Source organism: Haemorhous mexicanus, chromosome 2 (genome assembly GCF_027477595.1).
Source record: "Haemorhous mexicanus isolate bHaeMex1 chromosome 2, bHaeMex1.pri, whole genome shotgun sequence".
NCBI classification, from domain to species: Eukaryota; Metazoa; Chordata; class Aves; order Passeriformes; family Fringillidae; genus Haemorhous; species Haemorhous mexicanus.
Genome location: NC_082342.1, coordinates 97937135 through 97962335, shown reverse-complemented (window position 1 = coordinate 97962335; position 25201 = coordinate 97937135). Strand labels below are relative to the sequence as shown.

The following is a 25201-nucleotide window of genomic DNA, read 5'->3' as shown; positions in this document are numbered from 1 at the left end:
GCGTGTTTTATCCCAGCACGTATCTTCTGCACTTCTCCTCTGAAGTTGTTAGCAGCTGCACAAAAACTGTCTTCTGAAATGTTTTTCCAAGTCTCTGTTTGTCTCTGTTATGAAGGATGGCTGCTGCTGAAGCAGTCTAATAGTTAGCAAATCTTAAACTGGCCGAAATTCACCTCAGTTCAGAAGGGCTTGTCTGACACCTGTGGCACCCTTGAGGTGTGATAAGGATTGTGATACCCGCGTGTGTTTCTGCAGAAGGTGGAAGGGAACTGACTGTGGGCTTCAGAGAGTGGGTGTGGGGAGGTGCTGGGCATTGACTGGAGAGTAGTGTTCTCATCCATGGGTGCTTCCCACCTTCAGTTTGGCACACAGCAATGACAACACTTTAGTTCAGTGCAGAGCCGTCTCAAGCCATCCTCAGTATCTGCACACATTTACTGAGGAATAAGGCTGGAGTTTTGCATGCTTATCCTAAACCACTTTTTATTATCAGGCAAACATTAAGGTAAAAGTAAATATCTTGCCCCAGTTTGCTGGTTTTTTTTCCTAAAACTTCTGGTTTCTTAATACTACTAATTTGTTCATCTATAGTGAGGCAAGTGAACCCTGCATATTGTCAGGGTAGTGTCATTAATCTTTCTAAGTTGAAAGCCGTATTCTGTAAAAACACATCAATTAATAGCTGTATCTTACATCTGAAGGAAAGTTTAGGGCAGCAGTGTTCTCAGTGTAATAGAGAATGTTGGGTCCTGTTGTTTAGCTGTTTTCTCAAGTCACTGCTGATTCCTCCTGACAAGGATTAAACATTCAATTGGGTAACAAAGTCATCAGTTCTCTAAGATACTAATTGAATGAAGTAGCATGTTGCTTAGTCAAACAGCTGAAAAGCAATCTAAGCCTATACTTTGCTATGCCTGGAAATACATTTCCAGCTATTTTCCTTAATATTTCTGCTGAACATTCAAAATATATTAATTTCACATTTTTTGTCAAATAATTGAATTTATTTGGAACAGTTCAGTCAAGAAGGAACTTCTGCAGAAATCTCATAACGACTTCGCATAAAGTAATTAAGATTATTTAAATTTCTGTGGTGACTTGAAATCTAAGACATTCATAGCTCAGTGTCTAGTCAGGCTTTTATAAATAATAATAATTAACTGGAAAATCATATTAAACCATATTTCTCTTCAGAATAAAATAGTTTTATTGAATGCTGAGAGGAAATAGATTTTACTTTCTTTTTTGTCCACAATCTATCATAGTTAATAATTCAAATTCTTTCTCTATGATGCTTCATTAAAATTTTTCCTGAATTGCATCATCTCCATGGGGTTACTAAACTATATTCTCTTAGAATTATCTTCATCTTCTAAAGGTATCTGATATGTATAGGAATTAGATTGATAAAATCATCAAGACCAAAAAGAATATGCAAATAGGCAAATTGCTGATTCTCTTCATTGCAGCTGGGTTAATATTTATTGAGGCAATGTTGCATTACCCCAGCCAGCATAATTAAAAATGAATTTTCATTGATTCTTGTTTCGGTCCTTGTTACTGGAAACTTACCATATGAAAACTCTGTCAGCCTTATTAAGACAAATTTAATTTTTCGGTTGGTGTTTTTCTTTTTCTGTATCTGTTAAAAATCTGTTGTGGGTTTCTTGTTTATTTGGAGGCAGCAGGGGAAGCAGGAAGAGAAATATGGCTCTAAATCAAAAATATCCAGAGGAAGCTGAATAGCTCTGTCATCTTTTTTCATTCCGACTCGTTCTTCAAATCTCTCTTTTTAAGTGCACCCTCTTTTTTGTGTCAAAATGTAATGGAAATATCAGGCTGTAAAAAAGTAGGTTGGTTTTTATCCTTAGGAGTGCTTGTTGGTGTCTTCCTGTGGTGGAAACAAATAACAGCAGAAACTTCTTCAGTCTAGTTCATAACCATATAAATCAGTAGAGTTGGTTGAGGGATAGTCTGGTAGGATTTTAGCAAGGTTATTAAAGCATTGCAGGATCAGAAGGCTGTTTTTTTCTTGTAAGCACCCATGTAAACTGTAAAGATATGGGAGACCTCACACATGCATAAGTATGTCTGCAACAAGCACACAGCTACAGTTATCCACAGTCAGATAGCTATAAAACTGCATCTTGGCTTTTGTCAATAATACTAACTTTACCAAACACTTCATAATAATTATCCGTGTTTTTAACAGTAAGAAACTGTTCCACGTCGTGTCAGTGACTCCCAACCCTTATCTGTTCAAAAGAAACTAGAGTGCTTTATGGCTTGTGTTAGATACACAGAGATCTGAAGACAGCAAACAAAAGAGAGAATAAATATGTACACAGACAGAAAAATTCTACAGACATCACAGAGAGAAAAAAAATCTAAGCAATAGAATAGGCAAACAGCTAAATTGCAGGGTCTTAAAGGGGATTCTAAACATCAGTATCACCGTATTTCACTGAATCACAGAATGGCTGAGATTGGAAAGGGGCTCTAAGATCATCTAGTCCAACCACCTGTCCTCAAGGAGGGTCAGCTAGAGCAGGTAATATTTTATTAGCCTTTTTTTTTTGCCCAGGTAATTTGGGGATTACCAATCTCCAGGCCATCATGATTCATTCCGCCATCCCCATCATCAGTCTGTACTGAGCACTGTAGCCTCCATAACATTATTGCTCAGAGTTTGTTTGCTCTCATATAGAAAATGTTCTTTATCTCTTGACAAAATAAGGCAATAAAAGTTATAGGCATTAACTTGGACAGGAGAGCTAGCATTGCCTCTTTTCAGTAGCTAGATAAAAGCCTTAGGTTCTCCCAGATGCAAAAACAGTCAGAAAAGTTGAAAATATTTTTTCATGAAAAAAGGGAGGAGCAAGAGCCAAAACTTCAAAGGAACCACATAAATAAAAGTGCATTTATTACTCTCTCTGCCAAAAATACAGAAGGCTGACACTCCGTGTGGTAGTTGATCTCTTCTCAGGAACCTGGAGGATCCAGGACCTATAAATCTCAGGTACAGATGTTCCAGCATTAATTAGTGTTTTGGAAAGGAGGAGAAGCTTCACATTTATCTCTTGCTTCCTTTCGTCCTTGCCTGTAATAGATATGGTAAAGCAAGAGAGGCATCTTAGAAGTTTGGGGTCATGGTTGACTTGTGAACTGTGCCATTCTGACCATTTCACCACCAGCAATTCAATTTCCCCCATCAATAAATGCAGCCTCTCCCATGAGACTGATGGAAGCATCTCTGCAAGTACATTAAAAGTTCACAGAGACAGCGCATCACTGCACATCACTGATTCCTTTGACACAGCTAATCCTGTAAGCAGACTGTGTTTTAGCCAAGAAAGCACTAATTTAACAAAGCATAGAGACACTCTAGCATTAGAATCTGAAATACTGAGGATACTTTCCTCAGGCTGAAGCCTGAAACCAGTCCCCAGTGATGGAACCCAGATGAGTAGTTAGGGCAAGTTGTTTAGCAGTCTCTCTGATATTCTGATAGAACAGATAAGCTCCCTCTATTGTTTCTCCTTGTCTGGAAGGCTTATCTTTTCCTCCACGTTACCTGCATTTGCTACCAGTTAGAGAGCAACCTAAATTTTCTCCAAGACCTGTCAAACTAAAGGCATGTCCTTCAAGTAAAATCATCTTGCCATTACAATTTAGCAGTGCCTTCACTACCTCGTTATCTGCAGAATGAAAAGGAATAAAGGATCCTTGTCTCTAAACTGAAGAATCAGGGATCTGACAGGTCGACCAGTTGGTGCACAAGGAATTGGCTGAATGGACACACAGAGTTGCAGTCAATGTCTCAGTGTCCAAGTGGAAAACAGTGACGAGTGATGTTCCTCAGAGCTTGGTCTTGGGATCAGCACTGTTCAACATCTTTGTCAGCTGCATGGACAGTGGGACTAAGTGCACCCTCATCAAGTTTCCTGATGACACCAAGCTGTGTGGTGTCCAGCACGCTGGAGGGGAAGGATGCCATCCAGTGTGAAAAGCCCATGAAGTTCAACAAAGCCAAGTACAAGGTGCAGCATCTGGGTTGGAGTAGCCCAATCAATACAGGCTGGAGGATGGCCAGATTGAGAGCAGCCCTGAGAATGACTTGGGGGTGTTGGTGGGCAAGAAGCTCAACATGACTCAGCACTGCATCCTTGACTCCCAGAAAGCCAACACATGCTGTGCTGGATCAAAACCAGGTGATGTGACCAGCAGGTTGAGGAAGGTAATTCCCCTCCTGCATGCCTGGTGAAATCCAGACTGTACTGCTGTGTCCAGCTCTGGGGCCCCCAACATAAGAAGGACATGGACCTGTTGAAGCAAGTCCAGAAGAGGGCTGCAAAGATGATCAGAGGGCCAGAACACCCATCCTGTGAAAACAAGCTGAGAACTGGGGCTGTTAAGCCAGGAGAAGAGGCTCCAGGGAGAGCTTTCAGCAGCCTTCTAGTATCTAAAGGATGCTCACAAAAACGCTGGGGAGGGGCTTTTCACAAGGGCGTGTGGTATTGGCTTTAAACTGAAAGAGGGCAAGCATAAATTAGATATTAGGAAGAAATTCTTTACTGTGAGGGTGGCGAAGCAGTGGAACAGTTTACCCAGAGAGATGGTAGATGTTCCACCCCTGGAACTGTTCAAGGTTATGTTGGATTTTGTGCAGTCTGGTGTAGTAGAACGTATTCCTGCCCTTGGTAACAGGGTTGGAATGAGATGATTTTTAAGGTCTCTTCCAGTCCAAACCATTCTATGATTTTATGATCAAACAAAATGGTTTGCTTTGATTATTATCCCTAGCCTTTCCTGAAGAAGCTCCATAGCCCATACTGCCATAAATGGTTAAAAAAATTCCCAGTAGCTTTTGAAATCAACATTTGAAATGATAAATAGGCTTTCTCCTTGAACAGTTATGGAGCTGTCTGCTGCTGATGTTCTCCAGAACATCCTTTCCCTTGAGTGATGAGATCTTGGAATCTGCAGAAGATGTGTGGGCACTCTTGGCCCCCATTAGTGCTACCTCAAACTGAGTCTGCCAGAACTAGATATTTTGTAATGGATCTGGAGAATCTTCCTGTTCAAGTTTGTATTTTACCCTTGACCCTCTCCAAGACAGTTATCACAAGTTACATTCATTTTTTTCCAGGTAGACGATACAGAACTATTTCCTTTATGATTCAAAGGAAAATATTTTTACTCTCCTGCCTGATTTCAAAGGAAAAAAATAAAAGAAGACTTCACAGAATCACAGAGAGTTCTCCAAGTAATTGGTTGCCATAGTACTTTCTCCAAATAATTTATCATCGCTAGATGATCATTCAGCTTGATCTAGTACTGCCAACTTGTAAAAACTTTTTGGGAATCTGTGCAGAGAACATAATTCTATTATATAAAAGATAACTGATGATAATTTTCAGTATTCCTATTTACTAACTGAAGATTTCTCATAGAATACAGATTATGTAGACTGTTGATTCTGGAGACAAACCCAACATGAAGGCAGGCTCAGTTAAACAACCATCAAAGTGATTGCATTAGAATGTTTGTGAGGTTAACAACCCACGTACACTGGAAGGCATAAGGGTTGATTTAGCTTCAGTGTGAGCTTACTCAACAGCAGGTTTCGACAGAGTCCCAGTTACTGAAACTTCTTGACCATTGGCATTGATACATCAAGGCTGGGAAATCATGTAGAGGGAACAACTGTACAAACTCCATTTAGATGATATCATAGCACCCCACTGCTCTCAAGGCTCATCTGTCTAGAAGGGCTAGGAGAAAAAAAAAGTCTCTGATTCTGTATCGACAATGACTCTTCATATTGCTGCACACATCTGCCTTCCTGGTGGTTTAGAGCCAATCATCTGGCCTTGTCAAGAACTCGGAGACTGTCCCAAACTGTAAATTCCCATGACCGGAGCGTGAAGGTCTGTACTGAGTCTCTTGTACATGCTGCTAGAACATGTGTTCTGGGCTCCCATGTGGAGAGGGTATCCCAGTACACAAATTACTAAAAAGTCTCCGCCTCTGTAAGAGAATTGAATTCTTTCTGTAGTTAAAACAGCCAGTAGTAACTTTTATTTGCATGATCAAGTCAGTTTTGATAGCTGTTCCCACCACAAAAATAGTTACACTTTTGTTTAAACAAAAGAACACAGAATGGAAAAATTGGCATTCGATAGGCTGAACTCTTGCAGGAGTTTTAATTTTCACATACTCTTAAACTCATGGAGCCTAATGAGCTTAACATTTTGGCCAGTTGCACAATTTGGAAATTTCAACAGTGAATGGTTTTTGGACCAAAAAAAAAAAAATGTTCTCACAAATATGAAAAGTGAACAGATGTTACTATTGGTGATTCCAACGCCTACTGACAGAAAACATCTGTGTTGAACTTCCTGAATTTTAGGATCTTGAGAACACTCCCACACACCACTGAAAGCCATTTGAAAGCAATTGGGCTGGCAGATTGGCTCTTGTGTCTATGACTGAATGTTCTAACTCGAGCAGGTGCTGGTTGTTGTCTTGCCTTGAGAAAGCCCAGTTAGCCAAGCAGCAGTCTTACAGCTATCCAGCCGACTGTGTTATCCAAGTTTTTGGCAATATGTGCGAGGTATGCTTTTAAAAAGTTCCAGAAAGCAGCTGATCTTAATATTATGATGGTAATAAAATGAATAGAATGAATGAAAATAACTTTAAAAAAATTTTGATGGAGATGCTAGCAGAGTAGGAAGATTGCACTGCGTTCTGTGGTGCCCTGGAAACTTTTTGGCTTTTTTGATCCTGTAAAAACGCATGTTAAATGAACAGAATTTTGCTCTATAAATATACTCATTGTACTAAAACATATAAGGCATTTGCTGTCCTCCAGTTGCTTAATCACACATTTAATAGGCATCATGACCAAAGTCTGCTCCTTTCCATGAGCATGATCCAGCAGATGTCACAGAGTAACTGGGAGTTCCCTGCTTCCTTCTGCTCCTTGTCCACACCCATCAGTGTGATAATTGTCTTGTTATAAAAGCATATTTGGCAAGGTGATTTTCCTCTCTGGTGAGTTTTTGGTTGGCTATCAAACTAACCTTCTCCAGTTAATTACATAGTAATGAACATTTGACAAGTATAAATCAATGTCATATTAGTGTTCTGTAAAACATCATTAGCTCATTCAAGTTTATTCAAGTTCATTCAAAGTTGACATCTCCAAATTTAACTTAAGTTACCTCTTTCTCAAAACCAGAATTTAGCTGGTAGTCAAAGGGACAGAATTTACATGTCACTGAAGTAGGTTTTTTTTCTTGATTTTATTGTTTTCTTAGCTTGGTAGTGTCAGTTCAACCAAGATGAAGTGAGTAGCTTCGTTAACTGCACTTCCTCTCCAGGCTAACATGGAATAAATAGATACGCTTTTGAGCACACACCACTATCATCTGTTTACTCTTTAATGCTGAAATATTTCCAGCTTCCACTGAAATCCTACTGTTTTGTACTACCAGTAGCAGCATTTCTGCCATGTATTGTCTGCTAGGTTAAGTAAATTAAATGTATTGCATTAATATCAGCTCCCTTTTCATGCAGCACAATTTTTATTTCAGTCTTAATTCTAACTGCTAAATCCACCATTTCAGGACTTGATCTTTGGGATATTGCCTTCTTGCACAATTTAGAAAGCAATGATGTGAGGTCAGCCTTTGAGCTAGAAACCTGGGCTTCTTTTCTAGACACTTAAGAAAAATGGTTACATTCATGTCCTTTTGTTGTACTTATTTTGAATATCTGCATTAGGATGTCATGCCATGAGATATCACCCTCACCTGATGGGATCTTTTGATGACTGCAGGCAGATAAATGTCTACATCTGTTGTATAAATACAATACTTTAAAAATTCAGTGCCTTTCAAGTCACTCCAAGTTTTCTCACATAATTTAGTAAAGCATGCTTACTAGAGAGATATATTTGCTAATATAGGTCTTGATTCAGATGCTAAATTTCCTAGTTTGTCTGTTTAGCCATATTTCAGCAGAGATTCTGCTTTGTACTTTCACAGATATCCCCTTACTCAGACTGCAAACAAAAGCACCCTTTGCCTCCGCCCAATGCTTTTTTCCCACATCTTGTCCACCATCCTCTTCTTCTTTCCTCTATGCAATGACCTTTTGAAGGTTTTATATGGAAATCCTTGTGTGGTTTTGTCTAGACTTGCCCTTTCTTATGCTTTTCTTTGAGAGATCATTGCTGTGGTCCCATCATTGTTCTTACTACAGAAGCACTGCACAGCACAGAAAGCATTTCTGACATTTACTCCTGTGTATTTTGTGACATGAAGAAACTATTAACTGGTTCTTTTGAGTTCTTGACCTACATTCCAGCATATATTTACTTTTGCACATGTTTTATCTTCTTGGGTGACATAGCAGCTTTCTGGAAGATCACAAATTAGATCAAACCGTGGGAACAGAAAACAGTACCAAATTATTTCATTACTGAGTACAGAAAAGGGATGTGGCTTCTGGTAAAGGGAATGCTTTCATAGTTCTTTTTTTATGAAGATTTAATGTGTATTCCTTCCTTAATGAAAAAAAAAAAAAAATCCACCCTTCTGCAAGCTGAATCACTGCTCTGGAATTAATGTCATTTGGTCACCACTGTCCTGAGAGAAAATGTCCTATGTCCGGACAATGAAGTTAAAAGAACAACAGATTGTTACCATGCCACTGGGCTGAACTAGCCTCATTTTTTAGTTATTTTTAATGAATGTTATGATTTTTTTGTTTACTTTTGTTATAAATAAAAAAAGCTCGTTAACAAATAAGAAGGAAAGTCTTTTCTGAGAATAAGAGCTGGAATGTGAAACTCAGCTAAATAACCTCCTCTAAAGTAGCACAACAGAAAAAAAGGTAGACATAACCATTAGTTATGTACCTTTTTATAAAGCCTGCCAACTCTTTCAGTGCTACTCTGTGTTAAGAATTTAATATTCTTATAGTAATAGTCTTATAAGGCACAAGAGAAAAGTTTGTTTGATTTGCTTATCAATATTCTAGTTAGACAGCAGAAGTTCCATCTCATGCTGGTGCCATGGTACACTGGTAACCATGTTGTAACCAATGTCCAAAATATCAGAATCAGACTCCCCTTTTGGTGTCAATGTGGTGGCAGAAATTAATGCCAGCCCTACACTAAAAATACAGATTCAGAAGATAAATTTGAGAATTTTCAAGCCTGTGACAGTAAATGTAAATTTAGCAATACAATGAAGAAGTAAGGTAATCAGTTTTTCTCATTTCTCTTAGAAGAGCAAATGTGCCTACTACACAAAATATAGGTTGAGTGACAGAACATCTTCACTTAGGGCAGCCATGCTGCTCAGTTGCATGATGCATTTAATCCCATTTTATTTGCACTTCCCCAGCTATCTCACTTACAGACATTTTGGCAGAAACCTGCTTTTGTTGCCTCAGACCTCGCTCAAGGACGGTTTGACCCTATCTGAACTCCTTATCAGATTTCCTGAAGGTTGTACCATGGTCTGGAATCCTGCACCTGCAGTGCTGGGGGCTGCGTGCAGCAGCAATGGCTGGTGCCATCTAGTGAGGAGCTTCTGAATGCTCACTGCAAACTGTTGCAAGGCATCTGTCTTTTAGGAAGTAGTCACTTCTACAGTCCTGAATATACAGAAATAAGGTAACATACTAATATGATTAACAACCAAGCCTGCACAAACTTCAGGATTTTTTTCTCTCTGATGATATTTTTCTCCAGTAGCTAGCATTGGTTGTGTTTTGCCCTGTGTATTTATATTTCCTATCCTTCTGTGGATGGTTTGATCTATTCTTAGGTGGAATTACAAAAGCATTTAAGTCTTGCTTGAACAAAACTCTTGAGTTGCTGAGGTGGATGGAACCATTCAAACTACATCATCCATGCACTACGTAATGATGGAAGGTACATAAATGTTCCATTTTCTTCTTTGTCATGGTAGGTGTAGTACTCATCAGTGTCTGAAGATCTCTGGAGGTCTGTCTGTGCTGGGCAGCCCAGTGACACCAGAAGCAGCTGCTGAGTCAAACCATTCCATGGCAGCAGGTGCTCCATGTGGTCTGCTTTTCTCTGCCTCTCAGCCCCATAGGTGAAGTATTTCTGACAAAGTGTGCACTTCGTGGAGCTGAATCCCAAACCCTTCCCCTACATATTCCCCTCTAATACATTTAATCCATAAACTCCTAGATAACCTCCTGGATTTATGCTCCAGCAGCAATGTCAGGTGAGATGCCCATCCTAGTCTGACTCTGTGTGCCACAGCAGGTTCTTGAGGTTCTTCCTTGTCGTTTATATTTTTGGGGGTAGTGAGAGCACTAAGGTAATACATTTTTTATTTGGGGTCAGTGATTGCTTTAGTGCAGTACATCCATTGAAAGCACCTGAAAGAGTCACAAATTCCCTACATTTACACCCAGTTTTCCACGTTTTCCCAGCATTGCATTTAAAAATTTCTCTGTCTGTTTCTTGTGTGCCTGGAGGGATGTCTTTTCCTGGGTTAGCACTTTTAATCAGCTCAAAAGTTGCTCATTTTCCTTATAAATTATTTTATTCCCTGTTGAGTTGCTGTCTGTTCCACTTGCTGGTCTCACTGAGTAGGAGTGCACTGAGGTCCTTGCTGTCATGTCCTCTCCCCATCTGTTCTTACAGTGACCATTCCAGACTAAGAGCTCTTACAAAAAAAATCCCAGCTCCAGCTTTTCTGTCATGGTCAGATCACCCTTCCCGCAGGAAATGAACTTGTCCTTTCACCAGTGACCTTTTTAAAATGTCAGGGAATTAACCTCCTTTCTTTTTGTCCACTGTTAAAGGAAATGATGGTCTACAAGTCTCGTTTCCATGTGGGGAATTCTGAATCATCACATTCCATGTACCAGAAGCAATTGCAAAATGGTTATCTGTAATGAAACATGGAGAAATGGGCTCAGTAGCTGGGAAGCTCTGTAGAAACTCTGATTCTGCCTCCTCTTTATTACAAGTCAACAGTTTTCTCCTATCTTTGTATCTCCACCCTGGTAGGTGGATTTCTCAGCAATTCATGATTCTTGTGTTTTAAAAGCTTTGGAGCAGGTACTGTCATTTATTGCATCTCCCTTTGTATAGCACATCGAACATTTGGTTGCTCTCAAAATTAGCACACCCTCCTCTGTCATTTTTGTTTCCACACTGTAAATTAACAGTAAATTAGAAGGAAGAAAGTATTGCAACATGACATCTCTTTCATCTGACTGATGGTAAAAGAACTGGAAATTAAAGTTCAAGCTGCAAAACAAGAACATTGAGTACAAATTTAAAAGTCTGATCAGGATCTTCTTTTGTCCATTGGTACTTAATTGAAAAATGTAGTTATTGAATTCAGTCACAACCTTGGCAGCATTTTCTTTCATGCATGTCACTGGACAAGTGACAATGTATATATAACATGGCAAATATTTTCTGCGGAGATTTCCTACAGGTTTTCTAATTTCCAACCTTTGCTCCTCTCTGTATATAGTTTTTGCACAATATTTAGGCTGGCCACAAGAATTTTGTGAGACCTCTTCCAGTCAGCTGAAGTTGCAGGAAGAGGAAAGCAGGGACTGCCTATTTAGGTGTATATCCTGACATTGAGAGCTTTGTAATTCAACTAAAGGGTTGTGGAAGTATAAACACAATGAACAAACTTCTTGTTAATCTTCAAGATAGTCCATCAGCGTGCTTTTTCCTTTTCTTTCCATGTGCTCTCTCAGAGGTGCTGGCCATGGCATTCCACACACACTTCAGTGAGCCTCTTAGCACTGGCCTGTAAGTCCCCTGGTGGGTGACATTGGGTAATGGTGCCATGCTCTAGGCTAGGGAAGAGGTCCAATTTACCCTAGTGAAATGGGAAGGACACTGCATGTACAAGAGAAAGAACTTAATGAGTTTTCTGAACTATGACATGGATGATATTTTCCCTAGGCTTGCTTCTTTTTCTTTTTTCTTTTTCTTTTTTTTTTTTTAAGACCTGGAAATTTTAAGTCAAGCACAATTTTACAGCTTTGGAGAATTCTCTAGAATTTCTGACCCTCCAGGAGCATAGACAGAGTAGTACCATGCATGGCATGTGTCACACAGGGGTACTTGGGGCTAAGAATTGAGTCATGCTTTGTTTGACTGAACCTTTCAAACTGATTGTCTTTGCTTAAATCTCCTTAGTGACCTTTGCCAAAGAGAGAATGTTCTTAGGTCACTTGCTAATGAAAAGGGGACATACTTGTCCAACAAAAGATCTAAGATAAAGAAAGCAGAGTTAAAGCTGACATGTCTGAGTTAACAAAGGTTTACAAAGTTAATTCAGTTAACAAGCCAAGGTATTAATTGGCTGAAGAATTACACAAACATTGTCATGATATTAAGTATTTCCCTAGCTTTGACTCTAGCCTTGTGTTAAACTAGTCCCATGAGGATCTGTTCTCTTCTCCTCATATTAAATAACCCATATTCCTCAACAAACAGATGACCAGATAACTACCAGGAAGGCATGAGGAAGAGGTGCTGATGCCCAGTGCTCTTCCTTGGTTTACATTCCTTGTTTATTTCTTCCTCCACACCAGACAGGAAAATGGGACTGGAAGTGGGAGAATGGTATCTGATGTAGGAGTTAGAGAGGTCAGAGTGTTCCATGGAATACCACCTTTGAACTGTACAGCTCTGCATGGTCCCTATAGAAAGCTAGGCACAGATTTGAAAATCCTGAACATAACCAGCCTTTTATCAGAAACTGCAATGAAAAGTTTTACATGTGTTCTACCTCCAGACAGCTGCCCTCTAAAGGAGGGTAGAGGGGCACTAAAGAGACAGTTTGCTTATCTCAGGAGGATGAGTGGGTTTTGGAATTTAGATTATTTCTGGCTTTCAGGAATTCCAAAAATGAAGTGGCATTTTCAGTGTTCAGAACCCATGTATTCCTTATTTTGCAGAAGCAACTGAAACATTTATTTTCAGAAATTGAATGCAACTGGAGCCAATTCAAATCTCTACAAATGAATTATAATCATTTTTCGGTGTTCTTTGCAGATGTGATCAATATGTTTCCATCCTTTTTGAATCTTTTTAAAGGTTCCTTTCTAGATTTGAGTGCATGAAGAAGAACAAACTACCTTAAGCATTGAATAATATTTTAAGGCTTTATAGTAAAATTGAATTATTTTTGATTGATATTTGCATGAGAATTTATACTTCTCTACCAAAAGAACCCAAACAAAAAATATCATTGACTCCATTTTTTGAGGAATGAAACGTCAATTTCCCCAAAAAGACAGTTTCTTTTTGGGGTCTGCTCATATGTATTTTATCAATTCCTACATACATAAGTTTTTAGCCATAGTAGATAAGAAAAGCAGAGAAAATGTGGTATAAGAAAGATTTTTTTTTTCTTCATCTTGGAACTCACAATGAAAAATTCTGGTTCAGATTTAAGTCATTACTCTAGTGCTTTTAATAAACACTAGATTTCCATTTGAGTCAGGCAACTCAGAAAATATGTCTACTGGGATCTGTACCTCCACAGAATAAATTTTAGAGATTCACTGCATTTTGAAAAAAACTAAAAACTACTGCTGTTGGAGGTAGATGCATTTGTACCAGCCAGTGGTGCCTGGCATAAGGAAATGAGCAGCTGCTTGTTCAGATGCATATGCCTCCTGCCAACATGAGTTCTTTTATGTTTTAGATGTATTCATGTAATCTTTGTTTCTTCTCAGTTTGTTAATCTGAAAAGACATTGGCCTCTTAGCACCTAATAATTCACATGAGCAGGCTTGGTTTAAAAGTAGGGGTGCTGTATAAAGTCAGGTTTGGTTGTAAGCAGAGGCAATTCTCTTTCACACTGACAGCTCAAACACTTAAATTCATGTTGTCCTTTGGCACTGCTCCTAAACCATCAGTCTTGTCAAATCAGTCCTAACAGTAGAGCAAAAGATCCAAACTGTACAAGTATGGATCATACTGTACATACTGGCTCATTCCTAGTCTTATTCCAAAATTAAAGACTTTCACCCAGTTCTGTACTTTGGCTGTGTCAGCTTCTCAATATGGACTCATATGATATGAAACAATAAGATTTAAAGTATAAAACCTACCCCAAGTGTTGTGACAACCATTTTGCATGGAAGCAGTGTGGGAAATTGATTTGCTTTTGAAGCTACAAGTAAGCTGTGCTTCAGTCATAGCAGTGGTTTGGGGTATGGGGTATGAAGACAACTATAGCAGAGATAAATGTTTATTTTAGATAGTTCTTGACTATGAAATTTTTAAAGTGTATCACAAATGGGCCTATGAAACTAAAATAAATTTTGCCTAATATGAATAAAGCATTGTTCAGTGTCTTTGGTACAACTTCCTAATCCAAAGAAATTAGGCTATCTTCAGGTTACTTTCTTCAAGTCCCCACACTGCCCTTTTTCCACCTCAATGGCATTAAATGAAGTTGAACTCTTGAACAGGAATTGCATTCACCCTCTTGCTCTTTCTTTGAAGGCACAGGCAAGACTGTCAGTATTTTATACTAAAAGAAGATAGTATTTTTAAATCAACTTTTTGGTATGAATATATATGTGTTTGTTTATGGTTTGCTGTAGTTCTTCTCCTCTGTGAGATACTGGTGCTGTTCCAGCCTGGTCTGTGAAAAAAACCTAATTGCATTTTAAAAACAACTTTCATTAGATTTGACTTAATTTGAATGTCTTGGTAAATGGTGCTTTGCCCCATTTAAAACATATTTCTCCAGAAAAGATTGCAGCAATGTACTATTAATGTCATTAGTGCAGTGAGTACATGCAAAACATGTGTGCCTTCGGTGATGCTAAGTCTGGACAATATTCAAATACTTCAGTTCACAGATCTCAGACATACTGTCACAATCCATTACTTAAACCTCCATTGTGTCATTTCAAAATTGTTTTTTCCCCTTTTGAGCCTTGTGATGTTGGCAGCCAACAGGGATTATTTCTAAACAATGGTTGAAGTGGCGTGAAGAGCCAAACCAGCGCTGGAAGGGAGAATGACCAGGGAGTCCTGCATGCAACTCTTCAGCCTCTGTGGATCCATGCATGTCCCATCATTTTCAGGCTCCACTGCTGAATAGAAATATTGTCACTAAAGAGGCAGAAATTCCTGCCATTAAATAGCAGATACCACTTAAAATAAATATGGCCAATAAGCAAATTTCACAGGTAATCATATTTTACTTGTTTGGAGTGTCATACGTTATGTTGTAGGAGAATCATTCTTGGTAAACCTCATTCCAAAAAAACAGTTTTTTCATAGAGTGGCCATGAATACTGAAGTAGTGAATATTGATTTGAATGCTAATACCCATGTGTTAATTTTGTGACCACATCTGCAATATAGTCACTGCTGCTGGAGTTTCTTTGTGTGATGTTTCAGATGACTTTTATCAAAGAGCCTGACCTTCTGCAATGGAAAGAAATTCTGTGTTTATTTTTTCTTTGAGAGATTGACTTTGTTGCAGGAGTGATAACCTATCCAGCTTCATGCATCACAACTGTTCCTATGTCAATGCTGTTTTATTGTTTTTATCAGGGCCAGCCAGGACTCCTTGGATCACAGGGATTCACTGGACCACCAGGATTGATGGGGATCCCAGGAGTGCAAGGTCCCAAAGGTCACAAAGGTGAAAGAGGATACCCAGGAATACCTGGACCCAAAGGAGAAGTGGTAACTTTGAATATCAAATGTTTTAGCTAATTAGCAAAATGCTAGCAGAACATCATTTTAATTGTGCTGTTTCACTCTAGGGACAAAGAGGAGTCACTGGATTCCCCGGGGCAGATGGCATTCCTGTAAGTAGCGGGTTACTTCATCTTTAAGAAAGCACCAAATGCAAATATTGCAGGCTAGCTTAAAGCCTTTGTACTTTAATTAAAATGTCTGGGTTCGATTCTGCATCAGCCACGTACACACTTTTCAGCTAAGGACATTTGCTGAAGAGAGTGGAACTGCAGATACACAACAAAAGAGCAGAATCTGTGCTCCCTCTCATTCCCTCAGATAATTAAGGTCCATTTGCTTTGTCCTATGGAGAAATCCCCTTATAAAAAGGGCAGAAAAGGATAGAAATTTCCTGTGTCTCTGGAGGTTTCCCAGCTAGGTATGTTCTTTTGTGGGAAAGACCTGTGACTGAAGTGCTTCACAACTCTTAAGCTTGCGAACGAAGGACACGAGTTGGTCATTCCTAATTATTTCTGGTTTGCAAAGCTCGGATAACAACCAGTGATATTAAGAATACTAGCTATGGTTAGTTTCCTTTGTAGCTCATATGGCATGCTTGAGATTGTCTTAAAAATCTTACTGAGCACTAAACAGTGTAAAACTTTGAACAAATGGACCAGGTCTATGAAACTGAAACACTCAAAGAGAAAAACCGGGTAAAGTTCACAGCACAGTATTTTCCCAGCCTACACTTCTTTACATCTTGTGTCATAAAATAACAAAGAAATCTGAGTCACTGGAATCCCTGGACAGAGTTCCCAGGCTTGGGTTTCCTTTGTAGTGCTCCCTGACACCGGGGCCTCGCTTTGCAGCCCACGCATCCACATCCACTCTACTTTCACCCTCTTTTGTTTCCAGAAGAGCTTCCTATCAAGTTTCAGGGATTTCTCTCTCACAATCTTCCTTGTGTCCCTCTTTTTTACTCCTTAAGGAAAAAAAGAAGACTATATTTGCCATTTCTATTAACACTCCTGAGCCAAGGATCTTGTTGATCTCACTGCATCGTGCTGAGTTTTTTTCTAAGCACTGACACATCCTGGGAAGCAGAGAAAATTGCTCCCCTGTGAAGGCCAGTGTTGCTATAACTGGACTTTTTCTCTTACCTGGGCATGTTTTCTTTTTCAGCCCTGCCTCCCTGACCTCTGCACATTGCATTGTGAGGGATAAATACCTTCAGACAGAACTTGAACCTGCATTTCCATTGTGTACTCTCCTCAAGCTGCCCTGCCCTTCAGGCACCCTTACATTTTCCAACCAGTTTTTTCACTGACCATGGGAAGGCAGGTAGATAGACCCCTGAACAAACCACCATGGCACAGTGCTAAGATGTGGGGCTGGGAGCCAAGAGAGCATGGTGGCAAGACTGAGTCTCTTCTGGGATAAGGAGTGCAGTATTAGGTGGAGCTCAGTAAGGACATGGATATTCTTCTTTTTTTTCTAAGCAATGGAGCAAAAGCGAAGAGAAAACTCTTGCTATAGATAAAGGAGAAGGTGTTTTATGTTAGTTTCTGGGTTTTTGTGACTGAGCCTGCTGGAACAAAGAGCTGCTGAAGGAAGATTTGCTTCTCATCAGCCTCAGTGCAAACCAGAAGCAACAGCAGTTAAGGTGAATGTAGGAACAGCAATGAAAATACTGTTTGAGACAAATGTAACTTTTCAGAGGTTCTGTGTCAAGGTCTTGGAGTGCCCCCAGCTCACTACCTTTGAGCCCTGCTGTTTTCTTCCATATTCACAGCCTCATCATGACACTCAATCTAGCTCCAACAGCATCTTTGACTTTTTTCCTGGCTTGGAAGCTGTTCAAACTCAGTGAGGAACATTTCTTCCCACTCTTCCAGTGTGAAGCACTGAAATGCTTAACAATCCCAGTTCTTGGTGGATCCCTGCACAGCAGCCTCATCTGGCTTAGTTCTCTGCATAACAGAGCCTGCATTGAACATAGCTTTCTTACCCTTTCTGAGAGGTCCTTCACTACTCGTTTTTTCATGCTGTCTGGGGCATCTGGTTCAAGCTGCAGCTATATTAAAAAAAGGCACTGTCTGTTTCTGTCTTTGAAAATCCTAGTTTCCCATGGATCCAAGCCTTGGGCTTAATGTGAGAATGTCTAAATACTTCATGACTACAGGAAAAGGAAAACTAGAAACAGATGGATAGATAAACACTTTTTTTTTTTCCTCAACAGGGTCATCCAGGCCAGCCTGGACCAAGGGGGAAACCAGGTCATGATGGCTGTAATGGGACAGCAGGTGACCCTGGTGACGCGGGAACTCCTGGATTCTCTGGTTTCCCTGGTAGCATTGTAAGTAGCTGGCAGTAAGTGAGTATCTGAAGCTAAGAGCATTGCTGGAGTGAGTTTCATTCCCACGTGGGCTGGGTTAATGGGACATCTCTTAACAAAGGGAATGTGGGGCTTTTGGGCCCAGCAGAGCATTGGTGCAGACTCAGCATGGACACGCTGCACTGTGTTCAGTCATTGCGTTGCAGCCAGGGCCACAAGGTCTGCTCAGAGCTGTAGCTGTCGCACAGGTCTTGCAGAGAGAGTGCTGTAGGAAAACCTGTACAGCTTTAATCAACAGCAATAAAATTATATTGAACTCAAAATCCCTGATGAAAGTATCCTTTTCTTCCCTGCCCCATGGCCATAGTATTGGCTTTTCATGGTGAGATACACAGGATCATGCTGATGTGAGCAGTGGCGCTCCTGGATTTACATGGGCACATGTCAGCCCTGGAAAGTGCTGCATCAGTTCTAGCTAGGAGGTGCTGACACATAATACCACTCCCTGGTAGTGTGGGGTTTCTCCCCAAAAATTTAGAAATTCATTCTTTTACATATTGTGAGGGTTTGCAGTTTTTTTTTTAAACCAAAAATTTCCAAAGCTAGGCACAGTGTCTACCTCTAAACTGCAGAGTGTTTATGTACACTTACTAAAACACCAATAAATATTTTTCATTTCACTCTTAGCTGTTTACATGTTAGCAGAGATGGTGTGAGAGCTCACGCTGTGTTTTGGTGTTTTTGGTCACCCCCAGGGAGTCCAAGGGCCCAAGGGCCAGAAGGGAGAGCCGTACATAGTAGCGCCGGAGATCATCAGCCGACACAGGGTACGTCTGGAACTCCCCACAGCCAATCTTGCCCAGTATGGTTTTTCAGACACATGATGGAGAGTAAATTCTTCTTATACTCTGATGGGCACATCCCAAGAGGCCCACTTTGATTTTGTGTAGGCTTTGAAAGGCAGCTTCTGCTTTCTGTGGTTGCAGCGAGGTTTATACGATGTCCAAGGGAAAAAAATCTGAACTCTGTTATTTCAAAGGAATGTCAGCTCATAGGTGGATTGCAAAGGCACTGTACATGACATAGGTCAAATATTTCCCTCTTTATTCAATGACTACCTTTGTATCATGCATGGCAAAATCCTTTTCTTTGCCACTGGTTTGCCCATTGAATGATTCTGGTTACTGTTAGCACCTTTCCTGTAAAATTTTCATGCAAGTGTTTGATTGACTTAGGGTAAAATATCCTTCAATATTTTATTTAGTTATTTAGTAAACCCCAAGTATTCCAGTGGCTGCTTTTACTGTGTCTAATCCTTAAAGCTTGTTTTGTAATCACTTGCAGCTTTTTATCATATCTATCTATATCTATATCTATATATATATCATATATATCATATATATCATATATATAGATATAGATATAGATATAGATATCTATAGATGTAGATATAGATATAGATATATAATCTTGCATAATTTGAAGGTATAAAAAGGAGATAAGGCATTACTTATGTAGAGTATAAATTGTGGCTGATTGAAAAGCTGCAACTGAGCTATACTCAGCTCAGAAGGGATCTGCTGACATTGTTTGTGTGTATTTTGTGCCAGCAGTAAGTGCCAAAATAGGTATTTCTCTTGACATATTTGTAAGTTGCCTGTATTTTTAGTGGAAACTTCTTTTCCTTTTAGAAAATCTTCAGATCTGCACTGTTAGTAATCAGGAGTGATTAAGTAATGTTGAAGAAATGCTCAACTGTATTGTGGCCAAGGATGGATACTGACACCTGTATTAATTTCAGAAAGTACATGGTTCCACAAATTATTCTGTTAACTAAACCCAAATTAACTAGGTAGTTAAGATGCTACTCAAAAAGATTGAAGGTGTTTGGCCTAAATAACACATTATTTATGTGTGTTGAAAGGTCTTTGGGCTGGAACATTTTTGGATCTAATTTCCAAAAACATTTCAGCATGTACTGAAGTTAAAATATGTGGTCACTGAAAACAGTATGTTCCAAATGCTTTTAGTGACTTAGAAGAGAATCAAAATGATTCAGTAATTCCCATGCAACTCACAAAAATGAGCTTGGACATTTCAGCTAACGTTATAGCCCTAATTAAGCCATTTGTTAGATAAGATTTTTCAACAGAAAAATTCAGTGTGGTCTGTTGTATAGTTCAGCCTTGTAATTTGGATCTCTAACTTCATTGGCCAACTTTGTACCCTGCTACTTTATTGCATGCAGTTATCTATAGAGTATGAAATCTGTGTGGCCCACATTCAGTTATCTAAACATCTCTGTGGAATGCATCTGTATGGAGGGGTTTGAGTAGCATTGCATGCTATAATTAGTTGTTTAAATGAGAAAAAAAAGTAATGATTAAAAATATTTTATTCAATTTTGTATATAGAAATTATTGGAAATTAGAAATGATTTTTACTTCTTTGGTTTTGTTTTGCTTTTTTTTAGGGAGATCCTGGGGATTCAGGGATCATTGGTTTTCCAGTAAGTAGCATTACAGTGGATGTGATAAAGTGTCAACAGTAACTAATATCAGAACAACATTTACTGATAGTTGGTGGATTTTTTTATTTAAAGGGACCTCCGGGTACGCTGGGTATTCAGGGACCTATTGGTCCAAGAGGACAGCGAGGAAGACCAGTAAGTATATTAAAATTATGTTCTCTAGAAAGTTAACCAAACAGAAGAATTATCTCAGCAAGTTCCATTATGTTGGATTGTAACCTAGGTTAGAAATAGCAAGGTGTCAGTGGACATTAGACCTTTTAAAAAGCACAGTGAGACACTGAGGGATGAATATTGCATGAAGAGGTATAGGGGTGCTGTCAGAAGCTTTTGATTTGTATTGTATTTTTTTTTAGCCTCCTTGGAACATCTCCCTACACTGAGTTATCAGAATGACTTGAATATGTTACCTTTTCTGCTCACAAAGGATATGTATATTAGCTCTCTATGCTTCCCACAGGAGATTGAATGGTATTTAGAATGCAATTTTAAACTATTTTTCTGTGATTTTTTTTTCCAAAACCGTCATTTACGGCACTGATGTTGACAATTGTTGCAGTATAGTTCTTTGAGAAGACTATGTTCTCTCCAGATGCAGTTTCTACACTTCTTATTTCCATGGTTAATAGTTTCATGGGTGAGAAGCATGTATTCAAATTCAGTGGATCTCATTTTCTTTAAGCTTCTTTTATTTTCCTGTAAAAGAACTTTGTAGCATTTGCTTTTTTCATTGCTTTGTCAGAACTTACTTTGGACCCGCTTTACATCCCTGATCTGAGGGGAAAAAAATTAATTTGGGGCTTCTCACTCACAGCCTTCATAGCTGTTTTCAGGAACACACACTCCCCACCAGCCCCAAAAAACCCAAACTAAACCAAACAAAACAAAACAAAAAAAAAAAAAATCCACAGAATGCTAAGCCTTTCAAAGTTAATTTTCTGCAGTGGCCTGTTTTATCATCTGGAGTAAATTGCACCTTTTCTTTCTCACTGGTCATCCTGTAGGAAAATCTGTTCTTTATTTACTCTTTCTGTAGAGCAAACCCACAGAGGTTCATGAGCTTCACACAGGAGCCCAGCCTGCAGTGACTCATATTCCCAGTGCTCTTTCTGGGGTGTTAGGAGTGCTATGAACCATACATTTTTGGAGTCCCTATCTTGGGGAGATCCCACAACCACATCCCTCTGGTTACCATATAGGCAACATCTCTTTTGAGCAAAATACATCCAATTTTATTCACTGCCTTTAAAGCCATTACTCACCTGTGAGGGAGACCCATGAGCACTTCACAGGTGTGAGTTTGCATCACTGCTCTTGTCTAAGTGCTGGGTAGTGCAGGAAGACAGGCCTGGCTCCCCCAGGTAGGTCCCTGCAGGCTCCCCAGGCTAGGGGATACCCTGTGCAGTGCATCTGCCCAGTAGGTTAGGCAATAGTTCACAAATTACTCGAGTCACCAAAAGCAGGTTTTCTTTTTTTTCAGAACAAAACAAAGGTATATTGCAAGGCAGAGGTGCCTAAAAAGTTCAGGTCTCACCTGAATGTTACTATCTTTTCCTTTTCCTAGATTTGATTTTATTTTATGCAGCTAACATCGCCTTTCAGGGCTCAGTAGGTGGACAGTTCCATCTGCAACCTTCTCTCCTTTCTGTGTCACTCATTCACCATGAGCTGAGCAGCTCATGCTTCTTATTCACCCCAGCTTTCCCTTCTTTGACAGAGTTTTTAATGTGTAAAGCCCTTTGGAGCCTGTTAACTGCCATAGATGACTGAAGCAAGGGAGGTTGTCTCTTCAGTTAATGGCTTTTTTTACCTCTTGTAAGGTTCTGTCAGATGTATTTCCTGATTTAGTTTCATTTTCCACCATCTTCCTTTGATTTCATTCTGTACAATCCCAGATAGGTAATCTGAGATGCCTATGGTAGTTCAGCCCCCTTACAGACCAATACAGTACCAAAACTGCAGCTCAGTGAAGCACTTAAAGATGTGCCTAGCTTTAGGTAAGAGCTTAAAATGTTGCTTAGTCAGAATCCAAAAGCACAAGTTTTTATTACTTGGAAAAATGGGTTTTCATTAGGTCTAGGCTGGGAAACTGTCAGTCTGCTCAGAAAGATTACAATGTGATTTAGGAAGATATTTTTCAGAACAGTAAATCCACCTAATATAGCAACAATGGCACATGGGATGCTGAGGAATACACTCCCTACTAAATATATACTTATGTTTCAGACAGAGGGTAACTAACCTCCTGCATGCATTGATTAGAAAGCAACAAGTAACTTGCTCTCCCCTGTTGTGCTTCCTCAGGGACCACCAGGACCCCCAGGGCCCCCAGGACCACAAGTAAGTCTTTGTGTCAGAGTTGTTGATGTTGATTTTGTGTTGCTGAGGTTAATCCAAGACCTACTTGAAGGCAGTAAAAGAAAGAACCATGGGCTGCACCAAAGACTGTGCAGCACTAGACTTTCTGTGTTGGCTGCATACCATGGGAAGTTAATCTTACCCTGGGATCACCTACCCTGAAAAGATTAGAGCCAGATTTAATTTGCTACTGTAGTCACAGTAGCTTCCCATGAACAGAGAATCCTTGCAGTCTTCACAATACTCAGTTTTATCTCCATGGAAAACATATATTACTTCATTGTTCCAGCCTATTTAGGTGTTTTTATTTACCATTCAAGGCTATTAAAAATCTTTCAGAAGAGGTGCTTGATCTTTTCATGACATTACTCAGTGGATGACTCAAAGAAGAACTGGTAGCACGGTATTTTAAACAGTTGTCTTTATAAAAGTTTGGGTCTGTAAAATTACTTCTAAATCTATAAAAGTACTTCAAGGTAAGCCTAGGCTATTGTTTGATTGCATTCTTCAGTGGTGTCGCCCAGATTTGTAAGCCTGAAAAGGCCTTTAAGCATGTTTAAATTTGAATTTTATATTAGATTAGAGTTGTACACTTGGTAAACATTGACCTATTGTTTTTGCAGGGCAACAGGGGCCTTGGCTTCTATGGAGAAAAAGGTGAACAGGTAAAGGAAAACTAATGAATTAATATCACTACTAAAGGGCAGGTGGATGTTTTCTGCTATTTATAAATTAACATACTTTAAATACTCTCTTCATTTGCAATTGCATTATATAATTATAAGAGAAAAATGAAGTATAGGTCTGAAAGTAATTATAGTCTCTGTAAGGGACATCATAGCTGAACTAACCCCTATATGTCTGGGTCTCTCTGTGCTCTCATTTACACTGACACAGAGGTAACACTTCTGAAATTTACAAAGCCAGGCCAGGTTATGTAATGCTGGAATCTTTGCTGTTGTTCTGAAAACACACAGGGCAAGAGCAAGTACTGTTATATTTTAACCCAGCACAAAATTAATTTATCTTGCCACAAATTTATTTGCTATGGTTGTATATGGTTTAGAGCCACACTCCCAGTGGGGCAAATTTGTGCTGCTCCTTTGCAGTGTCCCAGAGCCTCTGCTGATCAACTTGACCAGGTATTAGAGCTGTTGGTAAATGTTCCTTTGTGTTTTCCCTGCAGGGCCCCCCAGGTCCTCCAGGTCCACCTGGGCTTCCTACAAGAGAACTGACAGGTGTCCCCCCTGACAAGCACAAGGTAACTAAGAGAGTATTTTTCTGAAATAAAAAAGGAGCTAAGAGCTCTGCACTACCAAAACTAAAATATTGCACAAACGTGCTTTAACATATAGAACTTAAAAGACTTTAATATATCAAAAGAGAAATCTGCTTCTTTCAGAAACTTGGATCGTACCAAATTTATTGAAACTGTGGTGGCTAAAGTAATTCAGAAAGTATTTCTCAAGTTTAGAGGTGCCTTTGGCAAACTTGTTCTTTTTGTTTAAGCGTGCAGCTACTGGCCATCACTCACATCTCATTTTACAAGCAGAAATGCCTGCTGAGAAACCATTACTGTGTTTGTTTTGATAACTAATCTATGTGATGCAGATATTTATATACTTAGAGTTAAGGTTTATTCTTACTTATTGGAGAAATCCCCACATGCAAGATGCAGTTTATTCTCATCTGCTGCTCCTTGCTGGGAGCAGAGGCAGTCATACCCTGTATGTGTGTATTCTGTATCAGACACCAACCTCCAGACCAGTTATTTTTCGTCCTGAAGTTAGAAAGTTTATGTGGCTCATACGATTTCTGCAGTAAGATGAGTAGATTGTTATGATACTGGAAGATCTAAAACCACCTATAATACTCTGGAGTCTGCCCTAAATAATGTATATGCTGAGATTTTCATGGCTAAGCTGACACCCACGTTGAGCTACTTACCTGGAGAGTTGTTATATTCAACGGAGATGTCAGCAATATAGAGAGTGGAATTTAGACTATGATTTGTCTTACCCTAACTGGAGCTCTTGATCAAATAATTCGTAGATAATCAGTAGGTAAAAATGGGAGAATGTGCATTTATTCATTGGCATTCCTTTGGCTCTCACCACCCAGACATCTCATGAACCAGCTTGGAAAGAGCTGCACATTGACATTCCCAGAGACCTTTTCAGGAAAATTATCAAGTATTTCTTTAAAAAACAACTTCAAAAACTTACCATGAAAGCATTAA

At 39.4% G+C, this 25201-nt stretch overlaps 1 protein-coding gene across 2 annotated transcripts in view; it reads left to right on the top strand.

Moving 5' to 3' along the window:
- COL4A2 (collagen type IV alpha 2 chain) overlaps window positions 1–25201 on the top strand; it is a 140895-nt gene that overhangs the window by 73374 nt on the left and 42320 nt on the right. For both annotated transcript variants that reach the window (XM_059839699.1, XM_059839698.1), the window contains exons 5-13: window positions 15608–15742; window positions 15823–15867; window positions 17979–18095; window positions 18830–18901; window positions 20548–20583; window positions 20677–20739; window positions 22909–22944; window positions 23586–23627; window positions 24149–24223. In XM_059839699.1, coding sequence (XP_059695682.1) covers window positions 15608–15742; window positions 15823–15867; window positions 17979–18095; window positions 18830–18901; window positions 20548–20583; window positions 20677–20739; window positions 22909–22944; window positions 23586–23627; window positions 24149–24223 — 621 coding nt within the window. The remainder of the gene's footprint in view (window positions 1–15607; window positions 15743–15822; window positions 15868–17978; window positions 18096–18829; window positions 18902–20547; window positions 20584–20676; window positions 20740–22908; window positions 22945–23585; window positions 23628–24148; window positions 24224–25201) is intronic.